This window comes from Emys orbicularis, chromosome 4, assembly GCF_028017835.1.
Source record: "Emys orbicularis isolate rEmyOrb1 chromosome 4, rEmyOrb1.hap1, whole genome shotgun sequence".
Classification (NCBI taxonomy): domain Eukaryota; kingdom Metazoa; phylum Chordata; order Testudines; family Emydidae; genus Emys; species Emys orbicularis.
The window spans coordinates 107221427-107240193 of NC_088686.1; the positions used below are offsets into that span (position 1 = coordinate 107221427).

The 18767-nt window shown below is 47.2% G+C and overlaps 1 protein-coding gene across 1 annotated transcript in view; it reads right to left on the minus strand.

Moving 5' to 3' along the window:
* LOC135877391 (NACHT, LRR and PYD domains-containing protein 3-like) overlaps positions 1-10088 on the minus strand; it is a 184214-nt gene extending 174126 nt beyond the window's left edge. Inside the window, exons 1-2 of the mRNA XM_065402819.1 lie at positions 9797-10088; positions 885-923 (exon numbers count right to left, since the gene is read on the minus strand). Of these exons, the coding sequence (XP_065258891.1) occupies positions 885-923; positions 9797-10088 (331 nt within the window). The remainder of the gene's footprint in view (positions 1-884; positions 924-9796) is intronic.
* Between the last annotated feature and the right edge of the window lie 8679 nt (positions 10089-18767).

Below are 18767 nucleotides of genomic sequence, written 5' to 3' on the forward strand. Positions count from 1 at the left end.
AAGATGTTTTCCTGACACCCTTTCTCCCCGGTGGGTGAACAACTGGGCACTGCGAACCTGCTGTTAATTACTCAATACCGTTCCAGATGTTAGGTAAATATCTGGGATGTTCTAAAGCTATTGCTTATGTTTGTGTGCTTAAATCTAATAAACTGCTGTTTTAGATGAGATTCATGCAAGTAAGCGTGCTCTATCAGACGGAAGGGCTGGGTTCCTGTTGATTTATTCCTTACACTGTCTGGAGTGAAATAGTTACGTTCCCCTGTTGGGGGTTCTGAAAACTACAGATAACACTTCTAAACATATAATAAGAATCACTTCATCAGTTACTGAAATGCAGCCACCTCTAGGGTGAAACCTGTCAGGTGTTTAACATTGCACAATGGCACTCTAACAAGTAGGGCATGAAGTGATAGAGAATGACATGTATAACTGAAACAGCAATGGGAATTTAGGTGCAAAGAATACAACTAAAGTATAACCTACAATTTGTCCAGGGCCCAGAGGTTTAAAAAAGTGCCATAGCACCTTCAGTGACCACAAATGTTGACCTCTAGTTATTTTACCTCATTTAAAAGATGGCGTCCCTAGCAGGAGAGTGTCTTCCAGCGTCATGCTGCTGCACTGGGTCAGTACTGCCTGAGACAAGAGCTCCACCTCCTCACCAGCACCATGTTCTGCAGCACCTGATTCTTTCCTGGAGATCTCCCCATTCATTTCCTCATCCCCCATCCAACCCTGCATAACCTGTGTGATCTGATGAGGCTGCGCTCTGAGGTGTTACTTATTATTTCCACTAGTACACAGAAAGTCTTGCTGACCTAACCTATTTCTGGTAATCACTGGTAATTATGCAATGCAATTCCTTATTGAATGTCACATACCATTTGCTGATGTTTCAGGTGTTTGCTGAGGACCCAAAGCTGAAAGAGAAATTTCACATGAATGTCAGTGTAACAACAATCACAGAGTATCACGCAGTTCAGGACACTGGGACAAGTCGTTCATTCAGGGTTCTCTGCAGTAATAAGCTCCCTAGTAAACCCACAGCTGAGGCAGGCAAAGAGAATTTCTTTGGAGACACTAGTTCAATGACTGGTTCAAAATGTCCACCAGAAGCAATACTCTTTTTTGTTGTTGTTTTAAACCACTGGAGTAGCCACTTAGGGTATGTCTACACAACAATGTAAGCCTGGCTCAAGTCTAACCCCCCTTGTGTCCATGCACCAATTGTGCTAACCTAGGGCTCAGATCTAGGGTCCCAGGACCTTGCAGGGCTGGAGGGTCTGAGCCCATGTTAAGCTGGAACCTAGGATCCAAGCCCTATTGCTTTCCTGTGTGCATGCAGCCCTGGCTTGACTTGGGTCCTGGAAGTCCTCTGGGTGTATCCCAGAGATCCGGGTGGCAGAGGAGCAGTGCTGCAGGCAGCCAGTCCAGCAGCCGGAAGCACCATTCCTGCCTGGCCAAACACGATCCCTGTTCCTGCTCCTCTTGCAGTGGCGGCAGCTCCTGCTCTGACTCCTCCTCGCTGCTGCACAGAGTTTCCCCAAGCCAAGGAGCAAAGCTGCCAGGCAAGATGCAGCTCCCAGCCACTGGGATGTTGGGAGTCATCCCTCTCCTGGCCATGCCGAGCCAGAATCCCTGCTGCTCCCCCTCCCTACATGGCAGCTGCTTGGTCCCTACTCCACTCTCTGACCCTTGCCCCCCGCCCCTCTGGGGCTGCATGTGCAGGGGTGCCTGGGCTGCATGCACTGTGAGGGGAGTGAATGGGAGTCAGCCCCCAAAATTCCCCCACAGCCTCCTTCAGTGGTGGCAGCTCCAGCTCCTCCTTGCTGCATGGCAGTTGCTTGTTCCTGCTGTGCTCTCTGGCCCTTGCTCTCGGGCCCTCTGGGGCTGCGTGTGCAGGGGTGCCCCAGGTGTGGCACTGTCAGGGCGGCAAGTGGGAAGTAGTCACAAACCTTCCCCACAGTCTCCTTGTAATGGAGGTGGCACCCACCTCTCAAGAGTGCCCCTTCTGGTCGGGTGCATCTTCAGTCTTAAAATAGCTCCAGCCCGGGTATCAGGCCGTAGCCCCAGGGCTTCTCCCTGGCAGTGATACTTCCGATCTGGACCCTTCTGGCCCCAGCTCTTCAGCCAGGCCACTACGTAGTTCAGGTCCCCTTCTTGGGAGTTATGGCTGTCCAATTATAGGTCACTTTCCCAGTGGCCTATGGGGGGCATCCAAGACCGCCTATTACTGCAAGTCCCAGCCTAGGGACCCTAAGAATAGCGGCCACATGCCACTGTGTCCCTCTAACTAAGCTGCTTTCAGTTCCCTAGGTCACTTCCCCACAGCCCCAGCCTTCACCAGTGCTTCACCCTTAACTCAGGGCTCTTCTACGTTCAGGGCCAGCAGCCAGCCAGGAGCTCTTTCTCACTGACCCAGACCCCGCTAGCACTGATCTGTTCATGGTGCTGCAGTTCCCTTTGGCCAGCCAGGGGCACCATCTGGACTCCTCTGGCTCCAGCAAGGAACTGCCTGTCTCTGGCTTTGCAGGTCCTTTTTATATGGCCTTCCTATGCCCTAATTGGCTGTGTCCCCTGCAGCCACTCTAGGCTGCTTGGAAGACTCCTCTACTACTCCTTTCCTGGGACAAGAATGGCAGGATCCTGAGGCCTCCAGCAGGGGGCCTTTGGGCCTAGCCCATCCCATCACACTCATATGGTGGTGGCAGCTTTGGATCCAGCTCTTTCTTGCTGCTATGCAGAGCTTGCCAGGAACAAAGCTGAGAGATGGGAGACAGCTCCCAGCTGCCAGGATGTTCATAGTCATCCCTCCTCTGGCTGTGCTGAGCCAGAAACTCTGCTGCTCCCCTTCCCTTCAGGGCAGCCACTTGGTCCCACTCTACTCTCTGACCCTTGCTCCCAGGCCCCTACTGCCCTCCCTGGGGCTGCATGTCTAGAGATGTCTGGGCAGCGTGCACTGTGAGGGCAATGAGTGAGAGCAGTCCCAAAACTTCCCCACAGACTCCAGGGATCCTTTATCTCTGCCTTCCAGGGTGCGGTGGGGGCAGGGATGAGGGATTCTTGGGGGATGGGGGGTGGAGCACACTTCACCCCAAGCCCTGGGGAAACACTGCAGCACTCCGTAGCCGGCAGCAGCCAGTCTGGGGTGGGGTGGTATTTTTCCTCTGATACTGTCATTTTATGTCAAACTTCAAAACAGACAAAAATAAATTAAAAAGCCCAAACAAAAACAGCTTCATTGAATAGCCCATTTTTAAAAATTAAGAATTGCACAGTTTCATTTAATAGTTTGGCAGCCCTGGAGACTGATGTCCTAATTATCCACAGAACAGGAGCACATGGGAATTTTCCTGCCAATGTGACAGCCTAGAGGTAGAGAACCCAACTCTCAGATTAGACGGTAGTTCAGTATACAGCCTTAACAAACTGCAGTCATTCTACTGAGACAGCCACCAAAGGTGCTAATTATGCAGTTGATGTGCTCATGTGCTCCTTATGGGCAGCTGAATCCCATCAACAGCACTGTCACAGTTAACAAATAGGGTGGGCATTAGTTTTCCCCCACAATGCAACGTATTCATAGGGCTAGAGTGCCGACACTAGGATAGGGGGGCATCAGGCACTCTGGGATAGGGTTACTTTGACTCAGGTCTGTGCACTGCATTGGGGAGGCTAGAACCCTAGGTTTAAGCACAGGTCAGAAAATCCTTAACCTAGGGTTAAAATGCAATGTAGGTGCTCAAACCGTTCCCTGACATGGGTCAGCTGACTCAAATCCCACTAACCCTAGGCTTACATGTCTATGTAGACATAGCCATAGTGTCTTTCTCAATGATAGATGAGCACTGAGATCTGCTAATGAAAAGCCCTATATTAGAGCTGAGTATTATTATAAAAAACAATCTGAAAGGGTTGGAAGCAAACCACCAAAGAACAAAACAAAAAATGTTAACAAAGTGGGGGTTTTCTTCTAAAAAAATAAATTAGAAATTTTAGTACTGCTGCATTTAGTCATCCCCAATTTTGGCGGGGTCTCACTGCAAGCCCAGATAAGTGGTGTGGAAGCTTTCTCGGTCCTATAATTAAAGGGGCATTAGTTCTGAAGATATCTTTTCTTGCAACTGTATATCAGAAGCTTGAGTTGAACAAAAAACACTTTAAACTCTCAAGCCTTCTGTATATATAATAAAGCAAGACAGAATTTTTTTAAACAGACCTTTTTTTCCCCACAGGTAAGCAGCTCAAGAGAGTAAACGTATTGATACTTCAGCCTTGACAAAAGTTAACAACTGTTTCCGAGTATAGCTCAAATTATGAGGTCCCAGCTGAGCAGGGGATTTATAGAGACAGAGTTCAAATCCTGCTACTAGCCCAAGTTTGGGGGTGGCATGTCATGGAATTTCTTTTTAAAAAACTAGTCCCCCTTCCCTCCCACTGTTGTCACCCTCTCTGCTATCATGGCGCACTTGTGTCTTCATCCCTCCCATCCTCTCCCTCCAATCTAAAGATAGGAAGTATCAACCTGGCATTCTTTTTTAATTTAATTTTTAAGGACAGGTTCAATGGCATACTCTGGCTGCTCTACCCCAAACTCAGAGCATGGGGTCTAGTTAGACTGGGTTAGCAGATGCTTTGCATCACCAGATTCGCACAACACCATGCCAAAAGTTCCCTGCCTCTTTCACCTCCCTACATTCCCTGCATGCATATTCCAAATCCCTCTTCCTCTCTGTCCTCCATAGTCCCTTGCACACACTTGCTCCAGTTTCACCCTCCCTTCTGCACCCCACATTCCCTCTCTCTCTCTCTCTCTCTCTCTCACACACACACACACACACACACACACACACACACACACACACACACACTCATTTTCCCCCTCGTGTATCCTTCCACACACAGCTCTGTTTTCCTTTTACTCTCTCCTCTGTTGAGTAAATCTAGTGCAATAAGTAATATTTGAAAATAAATATTCTGGATTATTTTTTTTCCTTTTTTCATAACTGAAAGTTTCTGCCATCAGAGGCTGATGCATAACGTTCTTCTCTATGGCTTTGTCTACACTTGAGGCATTAAAGTTCTGCTGTGGCAGCGCTGCCAAAAACCCCACTTTCCAATGAGAGTGAGACCAACACCCATATTTGTTAAAAGCAGCCTGAGACTTCAGTCCCTCTGAGAACAATGGGAAACAGATGCCTTTCTCAAAATAGTCACCTGATTGTGGGCTTGGACTTCAGTCCTGATGGAGATGGCAGCCATTTTGAAAGAGAGCAGTTCTTAGTGGACTTCTTTGTATAGAATATTATTGGTCGAGATTGCAAAGGCCTTACACTCAAATCAAAGGCATTTCTCTGTTTGTCCTTCTGTGTGTATGCAATGGGATAATTTTTGAACATGGCAGCCAATCCCAAAATTTCAAAGAATGCTCTTGGCATCAATGGCAGGAACCCTATTGATTTCTGGGGAAACTGGAAACCCAAGCAAGGGAAACACATGGAGTCTCTGCCATCTATTTAGCACAGCAACAGCTTGAAGAATCTCTAAAGTTGTCTCTAGAGCAAACAATCAGTTGATTATCAGAGGGGTAGCCGTGTTAGTCTGAATCTGTAAAAAGCAACAGAGGGTCCTGTGGCACCTTTAAGACTAACAGAAGTATTGGGAGCATAAGCTTTCGTGGGTAAGAACCTCACTTCTTCAGATGCAAGTAATGGAAATCTCCAGAGGCAGGTATAAATCAGTGTGGAGATAACGAGGTTAGTTCAATCAGGGAGGGTGAGGTGCTCTGCTAGCAGTAGAGGTGTGAACACCAAGGGAGGAGAAACTGCTTCTGTAGTTGGATAGCCATTCACAGTCTTTGTTTAATCCTGATCTGATGGTGTCAAATTTGCAAATGAACTGGAGCTCAGCAGTTTCTCTTTGGAGTCTGGTCCTGAAGTTTTTTTGCTGTAAGATGGCTACCTTAACATCTGCTATTGTGTGGCCAGGGAGGTTAAAGTGTTCTCCTACAGGTTTTTGTATATTGCCATTCCTGATATCTGACTTGTGTCCATTTATCCTCTTGCGTAGTGACTGTCCAGTTTGGCCAATGTACATAGCAGAGGGGCATTGCTGGCACATGATGGCATATATAACATTGGTGGACGTGCAGGTGAATGAGCCGGTGATGTTGTAGCTGATCTGGTTAGGTCCTGTGATAGTGCTGCTGGTGTAGATATGTGGGCAGAGTTGGCATCGAGGTTTGTTGCATGGGTTGGTTCCTGAGTTAGAGTTGTTATGGTGCGGTGCGTGGTTGCTGGTGAGAATATGCTTAAGGTTGGCAGGTTGTCTGTGGGCGAGGACAGGCCTGCCTCCCAAGGTCTGTGAAAGTGAGGGGTCATTGTCCAGGATGGGTTGTAGATCACTGATGATGCGTTGGAGAGGTTTAAGCTGAGGGCTGTAGGTGATGGCCAGTGGAGTTCTGTTGGTTTCTTTTTTGGGCCTGTCTTGTAGCAGGAGGCTTCTGGGTACACGTCTGGCTCTATTGATTTGTTCCTTTATTTCCTTGTGTGGGTATTGTAGTTTTGAGAATGCTTGGTGAAGATCTTGTAGGTGTTGGTCTCTGTCTGAGGGGTTGGAGCAGATGCGGTTGTACCTCAGTGCTTGGCTGTAAACGATGGATCGTGTGGTGTGTCCGGGGTGGAAGCTGGAGGCATGAAGGTAGGCATAGCGGTCGGTGGGTTTTCGGTATAGGGTGGTGTTAACGTGGCCATTGCTTATTTGTACTGTGGTGTCCAGGAAGTGGACCTCCCGTGTAGATTGGTCCAGGCTGAGGTTGATGGTGGGGTGGAAGCTGTTGAAATCATGGTGGAATTCTTCCAGGGTCTCCTTCCCATGGGTCCAGATGATGAAGATGTCATCAATGTAGCGTAGGTAGAGAAGGGGCGTGAGTGGACGAGAGCTGAGGAAGCGTTGTTCCAGGTCAGCCATAAAGATGTTGGCATATTGTGGGGCCATGCGGGTGCCCATAGCGGTGCCACTGGTCTGGAGGTATATATTGTCACCAAATTTGAAATAATTGTGCGTGAGGATAAAGTCACAGAGCTCGGCAATGAGTTGTGCTGTGTCATCATCAGGGATACTGTTCCTGACAGCTTGTATTCCATCTGTGTGTGGGATGTTTGTGTAGAGAGCCTCTACATCCATGGTGGCTAGGATGGTGTTTTCTGGGAGGTCACCAATGCATTGTAGTTTTCTCAGGAAATCTGTGGTGTCACGGAGATAGCTGGGAGTGCTGGTGGCGTAGGGTCTGAGTAGGGAGTCCACATATCCAGACAGTCCTTCAGTGAGAGTGCCAATGCCCGAGATGATGGGGCGTCCAGGATTTCCAGGTTTGTGGATCTTGGGTAGTAGATAGAATAACCCCGGTCGGGGCTCTAAGGGTATGTTGATTTGTTCCTGTGTTAGTGTAGGGAGTGTCCTGAGTAGATGGTGCAGTTTCTTAGTGTATTCCTCAGTGGGATCTGAGGAAAGTGGCCTGTAGAATTTGGTATTGGAGAGTTGTCTGGCGGCCTCCTTCTGGTAGTCAGACCTGTTCATGATGACAACAGCACCTCCTTTATCAGCCTCTTTGATGATAATGTCAGGGTGGTTTCTGAGGCTGTGGATGGCATTGCGTTCTGCACGACTTAGGTTATGAGGCAAGCGATGTTGTTTTTCCACAATTTCTGCCTGTGCACGTCGGCGGAAGCATTCTATGTATAGGTCCAGACTGTCATTTCGACCCTCAGGAGGAGTCCATGTGGAGTTCTTCTTCCTGTGTTGTTGGTGGGAGGGTATCTGTGTATCAGTGCGCTGTTCAGTGTTATCTTGAAAGTATTCTCTGAGTCGGAGGCGGCGAAAGTAGGCTTCCAGATCACCGCAGAACTGTATCATGTTCGTGGGGGTGCTGGGGCAAAAAGAGAGTCCCCGAGATAGGACAGACTCCTCTGCTGGGTTGAGTGTGTAGCTGGATAAATTGACGATATTGCTGGGTGAGTTAGGGGTACCCCTGTTGTGGCCCCATGTGCCAGGTAGGATTTTAGACAGCTTACGGTCCTTTTTCCTTTGTAGAGAGGTGAAGTGTGTAATGTAGATCTCCTGTCTTATTTTAGTAAAGTCCATTTGTGTGGAGGGTTGGTTATTTATGAAAGTCTCCAGGTTGGAGAGCTCTTTCTTGATGTTTATCTGTTTGCTGTATAGGATGCTGATCAGGTGGTTCCTCAGTTTCTTTGATAGTGTATGGCATAATCTCTCACTGTGGTCTGTGCAGTATGTAGATAGCAATGGATTTTTCACCTTCAGTCCATTTGGTATGATGTCCATCCGTTTGCATTTGGAAAGGAAGATGATATCTGTCTGTATTTGTGCAAGTTTCTTCATGAGTTTGATAGATTTCCATTCCATACGGCTAAATGCAGTGCCTTGCATGGTGTCAAGTATCAGAGGGGTAGCCGTGTTAGTCTGAATCTGTAAAAAGCAACAAAGGGTCCTGTGGCACCTTTAAGACTAACAGAAGTATTGGGAGCATCACCAATCAGTTGATGGCACCCTTTAATGCCTTCCAGCATAGCAACACCCTATTTCTTCTCTGTTCATACTCCCTATTGAGTGTAACCTGTTGACACCCTGAATGACCTATTGTGACGTTGCACTCCATATTCTTTATGGAGATATGCTTATAAATATGAATATGACACAACTGGAATATGCTTTATGTGAGATAGTTCATGTGAGATATCATTGGAAAGGTTATGGTTTACTGAATGTGCTTGTCCTACTTGTGTGAATATTTCATTTCTGTATCTAAAGTTAGGAATATTGGCCTGTTTATCTATTTAATATTTCCTGCTTTGGTTCACTTCCACTGCTAACACTTCAGGTACAACAGTGGAAAAGCCAGACGGTGCTAATGTCCCATCAGCTAGCACAATGGACTGTGAAAAGGCTTGCCCTTCCTGCCTGTGCTCCACATTGCTGCTAACTCATGGACTCTGGAATACTACAGTCAGGTGGTTTTGTCACCTGATACTGAACATTACCTGTGACTTCTTGTAACTTTCCACTGGAAGGGAAGTGGGGGAGGAGGGTTCAAGTTTGGGAGACAAAGGATTCCCGCCTTATGCAAATCCTATTTAAGCGTGGGGAGTGAAGTAATCCGAGTTGTCAGTTCTCCCCTGCTACTCCACCCAAGATGACTGCTGGAAACAACTAAGACTGAACGGGGGGGAAATTGGGAAATTACTTGTCTTTTCCAAATGTATTGCATTTCAGAGCATGCCTACTCTTAAAATGCCGCACCACTGTAGCACTTTAATGAAGTGCTCTCCCATCAGCTTAGTTAATCCACCTTCTGGAGAGGCAGTAGCTATGTCGGCTACCACTGCCATAGTGCTGTGTACATGGGAGTTAAGTTGGTATGACCACGTTGCCCAGAGCGAGATAGTGATGTACCAATTTACTGCTATTGTGTAGACCAGACCTTATATTTATATTTAATAAAAAAATAAAAATATAAAAATGAAAACATTTCACATTTTTTTAAAATGAAGCATTTTTTTTGAAACATTTCAGTTCTTGAACAACTTCAAAATTTTAAGTTTCTGTCTCAATTTGTGATGAAACAAAATTTCAAAATCTAATTTTTTTTATGAGATAGATCCACTTTCCAACCAGTTTTAATAATTAGATTGTAGCTGTTCCTCCTGCACCCATTTCAGGGAATATTCAAAAGAGGGAAAGATTCAGAAGTTGCAGGAACATTAGGTTTTCTTACCTTTCTTTCTTGCCTCCTTGAGTTTATCAGCAGAATCTCTGAGATTGATCCTTTCAAGGACCGATATAGCTACATTCACTGAATCATGTTCCTTGTAGTATTCACACAAGAGGTCTACAAGTTTCATCCGAGTGTCAGCTTCCTGCAGCCGACCTTTGGGGATTGGTGCTTTTTTTTCATAGTCAGCATTTTCTAAGCTGAATTTAAATCTTTCAAGATCTCCTTCCTTTTCCCCTGAGAGATTGTCCAGTATATCTAGAAGGATTTCTTTCAGATTTTTGTCTGTAGTCATCGCAGGATATTACCAATAATCTGAAAAATAAGTGGAGAATTAAAAGTCAATTATTTATGAATATCATAGTGTTGCTGAGGTGGTGATTCAGTACACATACAGCTTTAGGTGTAGTAATGTCCTAATTGGAAAAAGAATCTCTATCTGCATAGAGCAACAGAGGGTCCTGTGGCACCTTTAAGACTAACAGAAGTATTGGGAGCATAAGCTTTCGTGGGTAAGAACCTCACTTCTTCAGATGCAAGTAATGGAAATCTCCAGAGGCAGGTATAAATCAGTGTGGAGATAACGAGGTTAGTTCAATCAGGGAGGGTGAGGTGCTCTGCTAGCAGTAGAGGTGTGAACACCAAGGGAGGAGAAACTGCTTCTGTAGTTGGATAGCCATTCACAGTCTTTGTTTAATCCTGATCTGATGGTGTCAAATTTGCAAATGAACTGGAGCTCAGCAGTTTCTCTTTGGAGTCTGGTCCTGAAGTTTTTTTGCTGTAAGATGGCTACCTTAACATCTGCTATTGTGTGGCCAGGGAGGTTAAAGTGTTCTCCTACAGGTTTTTGTATATTGCCATTCCTGATATCTGACTTGTGTCCATTTATCCTCTTGCGTAGTGACTGTCCAGTTTGGCCAATGTACATAGCAGAGGGGCATTGCTGGCACATGATGGCATATATAACATTGGTGGACGTGCAGGTGAACGAGCCGGTGATGTTGTAGCTGATCTGGTTAGGTCCTGTGATAGTGCTGCTGGTGTAGATATGTGGGCAGAGTTGGCATCGAGGTTTGTTGCATGGGTTGGTTCCTGAGTTAGAGTTGTTATGGTGCGGTGCGTGGTTGCTGGTGAGAATATGCTTAAGGTTGGCAGGTTGTCTGTGGGCGAGGACAGGCCTGCCTCCCAAGGTCTGTGAAAGTGAGGGGTCATTGTCCAGGATGGGTTGTAGATCACTGATGATGCGTTGGAGAGGTTTAAGCTGAGGGCTGTAGAAAACTTTCCTGAGAAAACTACAATGCATTGGTGACCTCCCAGAAAACACCATCCTAGCCACCATGGATGTAGAGGCTCTCTACACAAACATCCCACACACAGATGGAATACAAGCTGTCAGGAACAGTATCCCTGATGATGACACAGCACAACTCATTGCCGAGCTCTGTGACTTTATCCTCACGCACAATTATTTCAAATTTGGTGACAATATATACCTCCAGACCAGTGGCACCGCTATGGGCACCCGCATGGCCCCACAATATGCCAACATCTTTATGGCTGACCTGGAACAACGCTTCCTCAGCTCTCGTCCACTCACGCCCCTTCTCTACCTACGCTACATTGATGACATCTTCATCATCTGGACCCATGGGAAGGAGACCCTGGAAGAATTCCACCATGATTTCAACAGCTTCCACCCCACCATCAACCTCAGCCTGGACCAATCTACACGGGAGGTCCACTTCCTGGACACCACAGTACAAATAAGCAATGGCCACGTTAACACCACCCTATACCGAAAACCCACCGACCGCTATGCCTACCTTCATGCCTCCAGCTTCCACCCCGGACACACCACACGATCCATCGTTTACAGCCAAGCACTGAGGTACAACCGCATCTGCTCCAACCCCTCAGACAGAGACCAACACCTACAAGATCTTCACCAAGCATTCTCAAAACTACGATACCCACACAAGGAAATAAAGGAACAAATCAACAGAGCCAGACGTGTACCCAGAAGCCTCCTGCTACAAGACAGGCCCAAAAAAGAAACCAACAGAACTCCACTGGCCATCACCTACAGCCCTCAGCTTAAACCTCTCCAACGCATCATCAGTGATCTACAACCCATCCTGGACAATGACCCCTCACTTTCACAGACCTTGGGAGGCAGGCCTGTCCTCGCCCACAGACAACCTGCCAACCTTAAGCATATTCTCACCAGCAACCACGCACCGCACCATAACAACTCTAACTCAGGAACCAACCCATGCAACAAACCTCGATGCCAACTCTGCCCACATATCTACACCAGCAGCACTATCACAGGACCTAACCAGATCAGCTACAACATCACCGGCTCATTCACCTGCACGTCCACCAATGTTATATATGCCATCATGTGCCAGCAATGCCCCTCTGCTATGTACATTGGCCAAACTGGACAGTCACTACGCAAGAGGATAAATGGACACAAGTCAGATATCAGGAATGGCAATATACAAAAACCTGTAGGAGAACACTTTAACCTCCCTGGCCACACAATAGCAGATGTTAAGGTAGCCATCTTACAGCAAAAAAACTTCAGGACCAGACTCCAAAGAGAAACTGCTGAGCTCCAGTTCATTTGCAAATTTGACACCATCAGATCAGGATTAAACAAAGACTGTGAATGGCTATCCAACTACAGAAGCAGTTTCTCCTCCCTTGGTGTTCACACCTCTACTGCTAGCAGAGCACCTCACCCTCCCTGATTGAACTAACCTCGTTATCTCCACACTGATTTATACCTGCCTCTGGAGATTTCCATTACTTGCATCTGAAGAAGTGAGGTTCTTACCCACGAAAGCTTATGCTCCCAATACTTCTGTTAGTCTTAAAGGTGCCACAGGACCCTCTGTTGCTTTTTACAGATTCAGACTAACACGGCTACCCCTCTGATACTATCTGCATAGAGAAACAAAAAAGTCCAACTTCACAAGTTACACTGTAGCCTGTATTTCTCTCTCCTGAATGGCAGTGATCGCCATGTGATCAATTGTGTGACCACGTGAGAAATGACAGTGTGGTGCAGTGTAACATACAGTTCTTAGTGGCATGAGTTTGTGATGGACTCACCACCGTAAGCTCACACTGCACCCAGGCATCAGCAATCACTGGGTTTGAGGCTGGAGGGTAGCTCGGGTTATGTGTCAGTTAAACAAGAGTTATTTTATTGTTTAGTGTATTGTGTTACTGCTGGGGTTACAGGGAGATTTTTCTCATAGGGCTCTGTTAATGGTCCTTCTTACTACTTATGGTTTTGTCCCTGGCCAGAAAAAGAAATTGATATATATCTGAGTTCAGCATTTATTTTGGTGTAGATTCCTGCATCCCTGAAGACTGTGGAAGGGAACCAAGGGGTTGTGGCATAATGGGAGGCAAATGGGAGTTTCCATCCCAAGCCACGTGGGTTGGAATTTGGGGACAGCTGACTGAACCAGTGTGTCCCCACCCACCACACTTTGTATCCAGAGTTGGTCTGTTTTTCTGCCCACTCTCTGTCTCACTCACTGGCCTTCTCATTCACTTCCAGCTGCAACAACAGGAGGCAGAAACCACTCAGAGCCTAGTGATTCCCTTTGTGAAGGAAGAGGGCTTTCACTCAGAGTGCCTAGTGCCAGCGTCCCCAGTGGTGACAGCAGAAGCAGAATTGCCAACCTCAAGAGATCTGAAATAATTAGACTTTTAAAAGACATTATGTTATTTGGTCTGTCATTGGATTTCTGAACTTCCCCTGCCCACCCCCATTGTGTGTGAGACAATTAGTGTTGCCCACTCTCCCAGGCTGGGGTGAGGGAAATGGCTCCAAGAACTCTTCACCCACGCCGTCCCTTCCTAGGCCAGATGCTCTCGGGAGGGAGGCGGCAGGAGTAGACGTGCCATCCATCCCAGCCCCATTGCTCACAGCCCCAAGCTGCTGCGTTCTTTCTGCTCCCCCTGCTCCTATGAGAATGGCTTCCAGTTACTGAAGGGAGGGGCTGGGAGTGGAGAGAGCTCTTCCTAAGCAGCTCTGCTTGGCTGACTGCTCCACTTGCTGGCCTTCTGGGGCAGAGCAACTAATCACAGGGAGCTCTCCCCATGGCAGAACTCTGCTGAAGGGGCTGTCACCCATCCTCCTTGGAAGGCTGGGGCTTCCCTCCTCATGACAAGCAGGGGTATCAGCAGGGGACCCTGCTTTCTCTTAGAAGCTGCTCAGGGGTCCCCTCTCCCCCTCAGAAAAGCAAAAGCAGCATCAGAGGAACCCTCCAGTACTTCCCTCAGCTGGCAGGGTATATCTGGTTGGGTGGGGTATCTGGCCCCACCACACGCTTCTCCTCCTGCCACATCGCAAGTGATTACTGTACAAATCACTGCTCGTACAAATCCAGCATATGAGAGCACATTTCTAATTTGCAGTGCTTGCCCATTTCCAGACCTGGGACGCTCTGGTTTCAGGCTAGCATAAAGCATCTTGCAAAGGTTCTATCCCTGCTGCCCATGCAGGATTAATTCTCTCTCCTTTGTTTTCACAAATGTTGAATGGAGAATGCAACAGGTACCAGTGACAGAAGCAACACTGGGGAGGGTACTGAGCAGTCATTGTGAGGGAGCAAGCATCTCATCTGGCTTTCAGCCTTCCAAAGGCACAGTCCACCACCATCCTGCATCTGATGAGGGTGTAGTCACTGTCTTCTACCTGGCTGCCTTCTATTGGGGTAAACTTTCATAAGAGGGTTTCTCAGCTTGTGCAGTAACTGAGGCTCCTCGATATGTGTGTCCCCATGGGTGCTCCACTGTAAGTGCAACAGGGCCTTTGCATCTGGAATCAGATATCTTCAATAACAGTGCCTGTTGGACCGCAGAGGTGCACCTCCCCTTCACTGTACTGTGCGTGGGCCGTATATATAACACTGTGAGGGCCAACCGCCCTCAGTTCCTTCTCTGCTGCAGACCCCAAACGTTATGCTCTGAAGCAGAGGGGAGGAGGGCAGGTAGATGAGCACCTATGAGGACACATATCTCCAAGAACCTCAGTTACTGCACAAGGTGAGTAAACCTTTCTTCTTTTTTGAGTGATGTCCACATGGGTGCTCCACTGTAAGTGGCTATAAAAGCAGAGCCCTTAGCTGGAAACTTGGGGCTTCGGAGCAGCTGGTATCGCCGAGGACAGGACCTTATGTCCAAGGATGGTGTCTGCAGAGGAATCCTGCATGAAGGCATAATGTTGGGTGAACGTATCACAGGACACCCACGTGACAACCCAGCATATATCTGTTATGGGAACATTATTGAGGAATGCAATGGCGGTTGAGAGCGCTTGTGTAGAGTGTGTCCTCATAGATGCAGATGGTTGCTTACTGTGAAGGTCATAAGACAGGCCTATGCACTGTGAAATCCACTTAGAGAGGCAATGTTTAGCTATAGCTGAGCCTTTAGAACATTCAGCGACGGATATGAACAGGTGTGGTGATTTTCTGAATGGTTTGGTTCTATCCAAGTAGAAGGACAATGTGCATCTCAGATCTAAGGTGTGGACAGCCACGTCTAATTATTGTGGGTTTGGAAAAGAAGGAGGGGAGGTGTATAGGCTCTTTTAGATGGAAGGATGGGTCGCTTTGTCCCTATAAAACATTGTATATGGTGGATATGTTATTAGGGCTGATATTTCTCCCATGCGTCGTGCTGATGTAATGGCGATGAGGAAGGCTGTTTTCATTGCTAGATGAAGGTGTGAGAGGTTGACATTGGCTCAAATGGAGGTCTAGTCAGAGCGTGTAGGACTAGGCTGGGGTCAGAGTGGGGTGGGGGAACATATATCAGGGTATAGGTTTCGAACATCCTTAAGAAAACATTTGACAAGGGTGTGTGCAAATACTGAATATCCCTCAACAGGGCAGTGGAATGTGGTAATTGCAGCCAGGTGCACTCTAAGAGAACTAAAAGCCAATCTGTACTGTTTGAGTTGAAGGAGGTAGTCCAATGTGAGAGGTAATGAAGCACAGGCTGCATCAACCTGTCTGTTGGCACACCAAAGTTGGAACCAGTTCCACTTGTGGGAATAGGTGCATCTGGTAGAATTGCACCTGCTATTTATCATGATGTCTTTTACTGAATCTGATCAGGTTATTTTCAAATGCCGGAGCCACAAAGGAGCCAAGTTTTCATGGGGAGCAGCTGTGGATTGGGATGATGAATGCATCCCCTGTCCTGAGAGAGGAACCACAATGCTGGGGGAAGGTTTATAGGTTGAGAGAGCATCATGCGAAGCAGACTTGTCGTGGCCACGTCAGTGCTATTAGTATAACTAGAGCTTGATTTTCCTGTATCTTGCGTAAGACTCGGAACAGGAGGGGATAGGGAGGGAGGGCATAGAGAAGTGTCATGTTTCAGTTCATAAGGAATTCATCCCCTAGTGAATCCCCGTTCCAGGCCTGCGCTGGAGCAGCACTGAGGACAGTGTGTGTTCTTGTGAGTGGCAAAAAGTTCTATGGTGGGGTGACCCCATCGACAGAATATGGGTCGGACTGTTCTCATGTCGAGCTGCCATTCATGCTCATGTGACAAGGTTCTGCTCAGCATATCCACCATGGTGTTCTGATGTCCAAGGAGAGATGCAGCAGAGATGGAGATGTCATTGTGGATACACCAATTCCATAGCTTGATCGCTTCTTAGCATAGGGAATTGGACCTACACCTCCTTGCTTGCTGATGTAATACAGGCAAGCGCGGTTGTCCGTCATTACTTGTACAGTTTGATAGGAAATGTTGGCAGGCATTGCAGACCACCCTTAGTTCCAGGAGGTTGATGTGTAAGGTGGACTCAGTGGGCATCCTTCTGCCCTGTATAGTGTGCTCACATAGATGCGCTCCCCAGCCGAGGAGGGAAGCATCAGTGGTAAATATCACAGCAGGTGAAAGTTGAAGAAAAGGGACCCCGGCACAGACATTGTCAGGGCACATCCACCACAGTAGTGAGTCCTTGACCTGATTTGGCATGGACAGGAGTTTTTGCATGTTGTATTTGTGAGGAAGATATACCATACAGAGCTAGCCCTGAAGATACTGCATGTGCAGCCTCACATGTTTGCTCACAAACATAGCCACAGCCATATGTCCCAGATGTTGGAGGCATGTATGTGCTGGGATTTGGGGGCATGCTTGGGCAGTTGAGACTAGTGGTGTTATCACTATGAACCTGTGAGGTGGTAAAAACATTCTTGCCCACTTGGCATTGAGTAGAGCACTAATGAATTCCAGTATTTGCACTGGGGTTAGTGCAGACTTTTTGAAATTGATAAGGAGGCCCATTTTTGTAAAGAGGGTCATTGTAGTGTGAACCACTCAGAGTGCTTCAATCTTGGATCACGCTTTGAGAAAACAGTCGTCTAGATATGGGAAAATGGTGATGCCTGTTTGCAGAGGAAGGCTGCGACCATTGTGAGTACCTTGGAAAAAACTCTCAGAGCTCTGGATAGTCCAAAGGGTAGTACCTTGTACTAGTAGTGACCATGGCCAATGATGAATGGTAAGAAAAGTCTGTGAGCAGGGTGTACTGCAATATGAAAGTATACATCCTGTAGGTCAGGGGTCGAGAACAAATCACCCATTCCAGTTCTGGGATGGTGGTGGATAGGGTGACCATCTTGAACTGTTGTAGTTTGACAAACTTGTTGAGATTGCGAAAGTCTAGGATGTGGCGCTAACCACCAGACTTCTTGTGTACCAGGAATTGGTAGGAGTAGAAACCATGTCCTCTGTGCTGTGGAGGGACCAGTTCTATGGCTCCCAGTTGTAGAAGATGTCTCAGATCCCCCTCCAGGATGAGCTTGTGAGAGGGGTCCCTGTAGAGGGACAGGGAGGGGGGTTGGTGGGGTGGTATAGCTAGGAAGGGGATGGAGTAACCTTCCTCTATTCTTTCCAGGACCCATCTATCCGAGGTAATGAGCATCCAAGATGATAAAAATGGAATGAGGCCATTGCCAAACTACTGGTGTGTAGATGGCGTTACAGATGGTCGGGGCTACTGGAGCAGACAGAAAGTTCTCTGCACCTGGACCAGACCTTCAAATTTGCTGCTTTATTAGACGGTGTTTGGGACGGTGCCCTTCGTGCAGGTGATTGTCTGCGTCTGTTGGGAGGTCAGTGACGATGGTGTTGATTGTCAAACTGCCGCTGTGGGTAGTATGGCTGAGGGCGAGATCATGGAGGGAGCTGATATTTTCCCGATCTCATTTTGGCTCTGGTGCATAAATACCAAGGGATTTTAGAGTGGCTCAGCAGGTTTTCAGTGAGTGTAAGGAGTTGTCCGTGCACTCAGAAAAGAATTTTTGTTCCTCAGATGAGAGATCCTCAACTGTATTTTGCACCTCCTTAGGGAATCCTGAAAGGTGCAACCATCATGCATGTCACATTACTACCACAGTAGGAATGGATTGGGCAGCTGTGTCAGCTGTGTTCAGGGAGGCCTGCAAGGCTGTGAGGGTTATTAAGTGACCTTCCAAAATGAGGGGCAGGAATTGTTCCATTTTTGCCTCTGGCAGATCCTGACAAAGCATCTCCAGCTTAGAATAATGTTTATAACTGTATTTGGCCAGAAGGGCCTAATAGGGAAATTCAAAATTGGAGGGTAGAAAACTAATAATAGGATTTTCTGTCCAGGAGATATAAACATTCCCAATCTTGGTCAGGATGGCTGTTTCAGTATTGATATTGACAGCCCTTCACCTGCACAGCATTGACTATGAGAGAATTTGGGGCAGTATGTGAAAATACCCCACCCACCCCCATTTTTTGGTAGGTACATAATATTTCCTATCAGCCATTTTGCATGTAGGGGGGATAGACGTTGGAGTCTGCCAAAGAAAGTTTGCAGGTTCAAGTAGTGCACCGCTAATAGGTAGGGCAATTTTTGTTGTTGAGGAGGTATGAAGAATGTCAATCAGTTCATGTT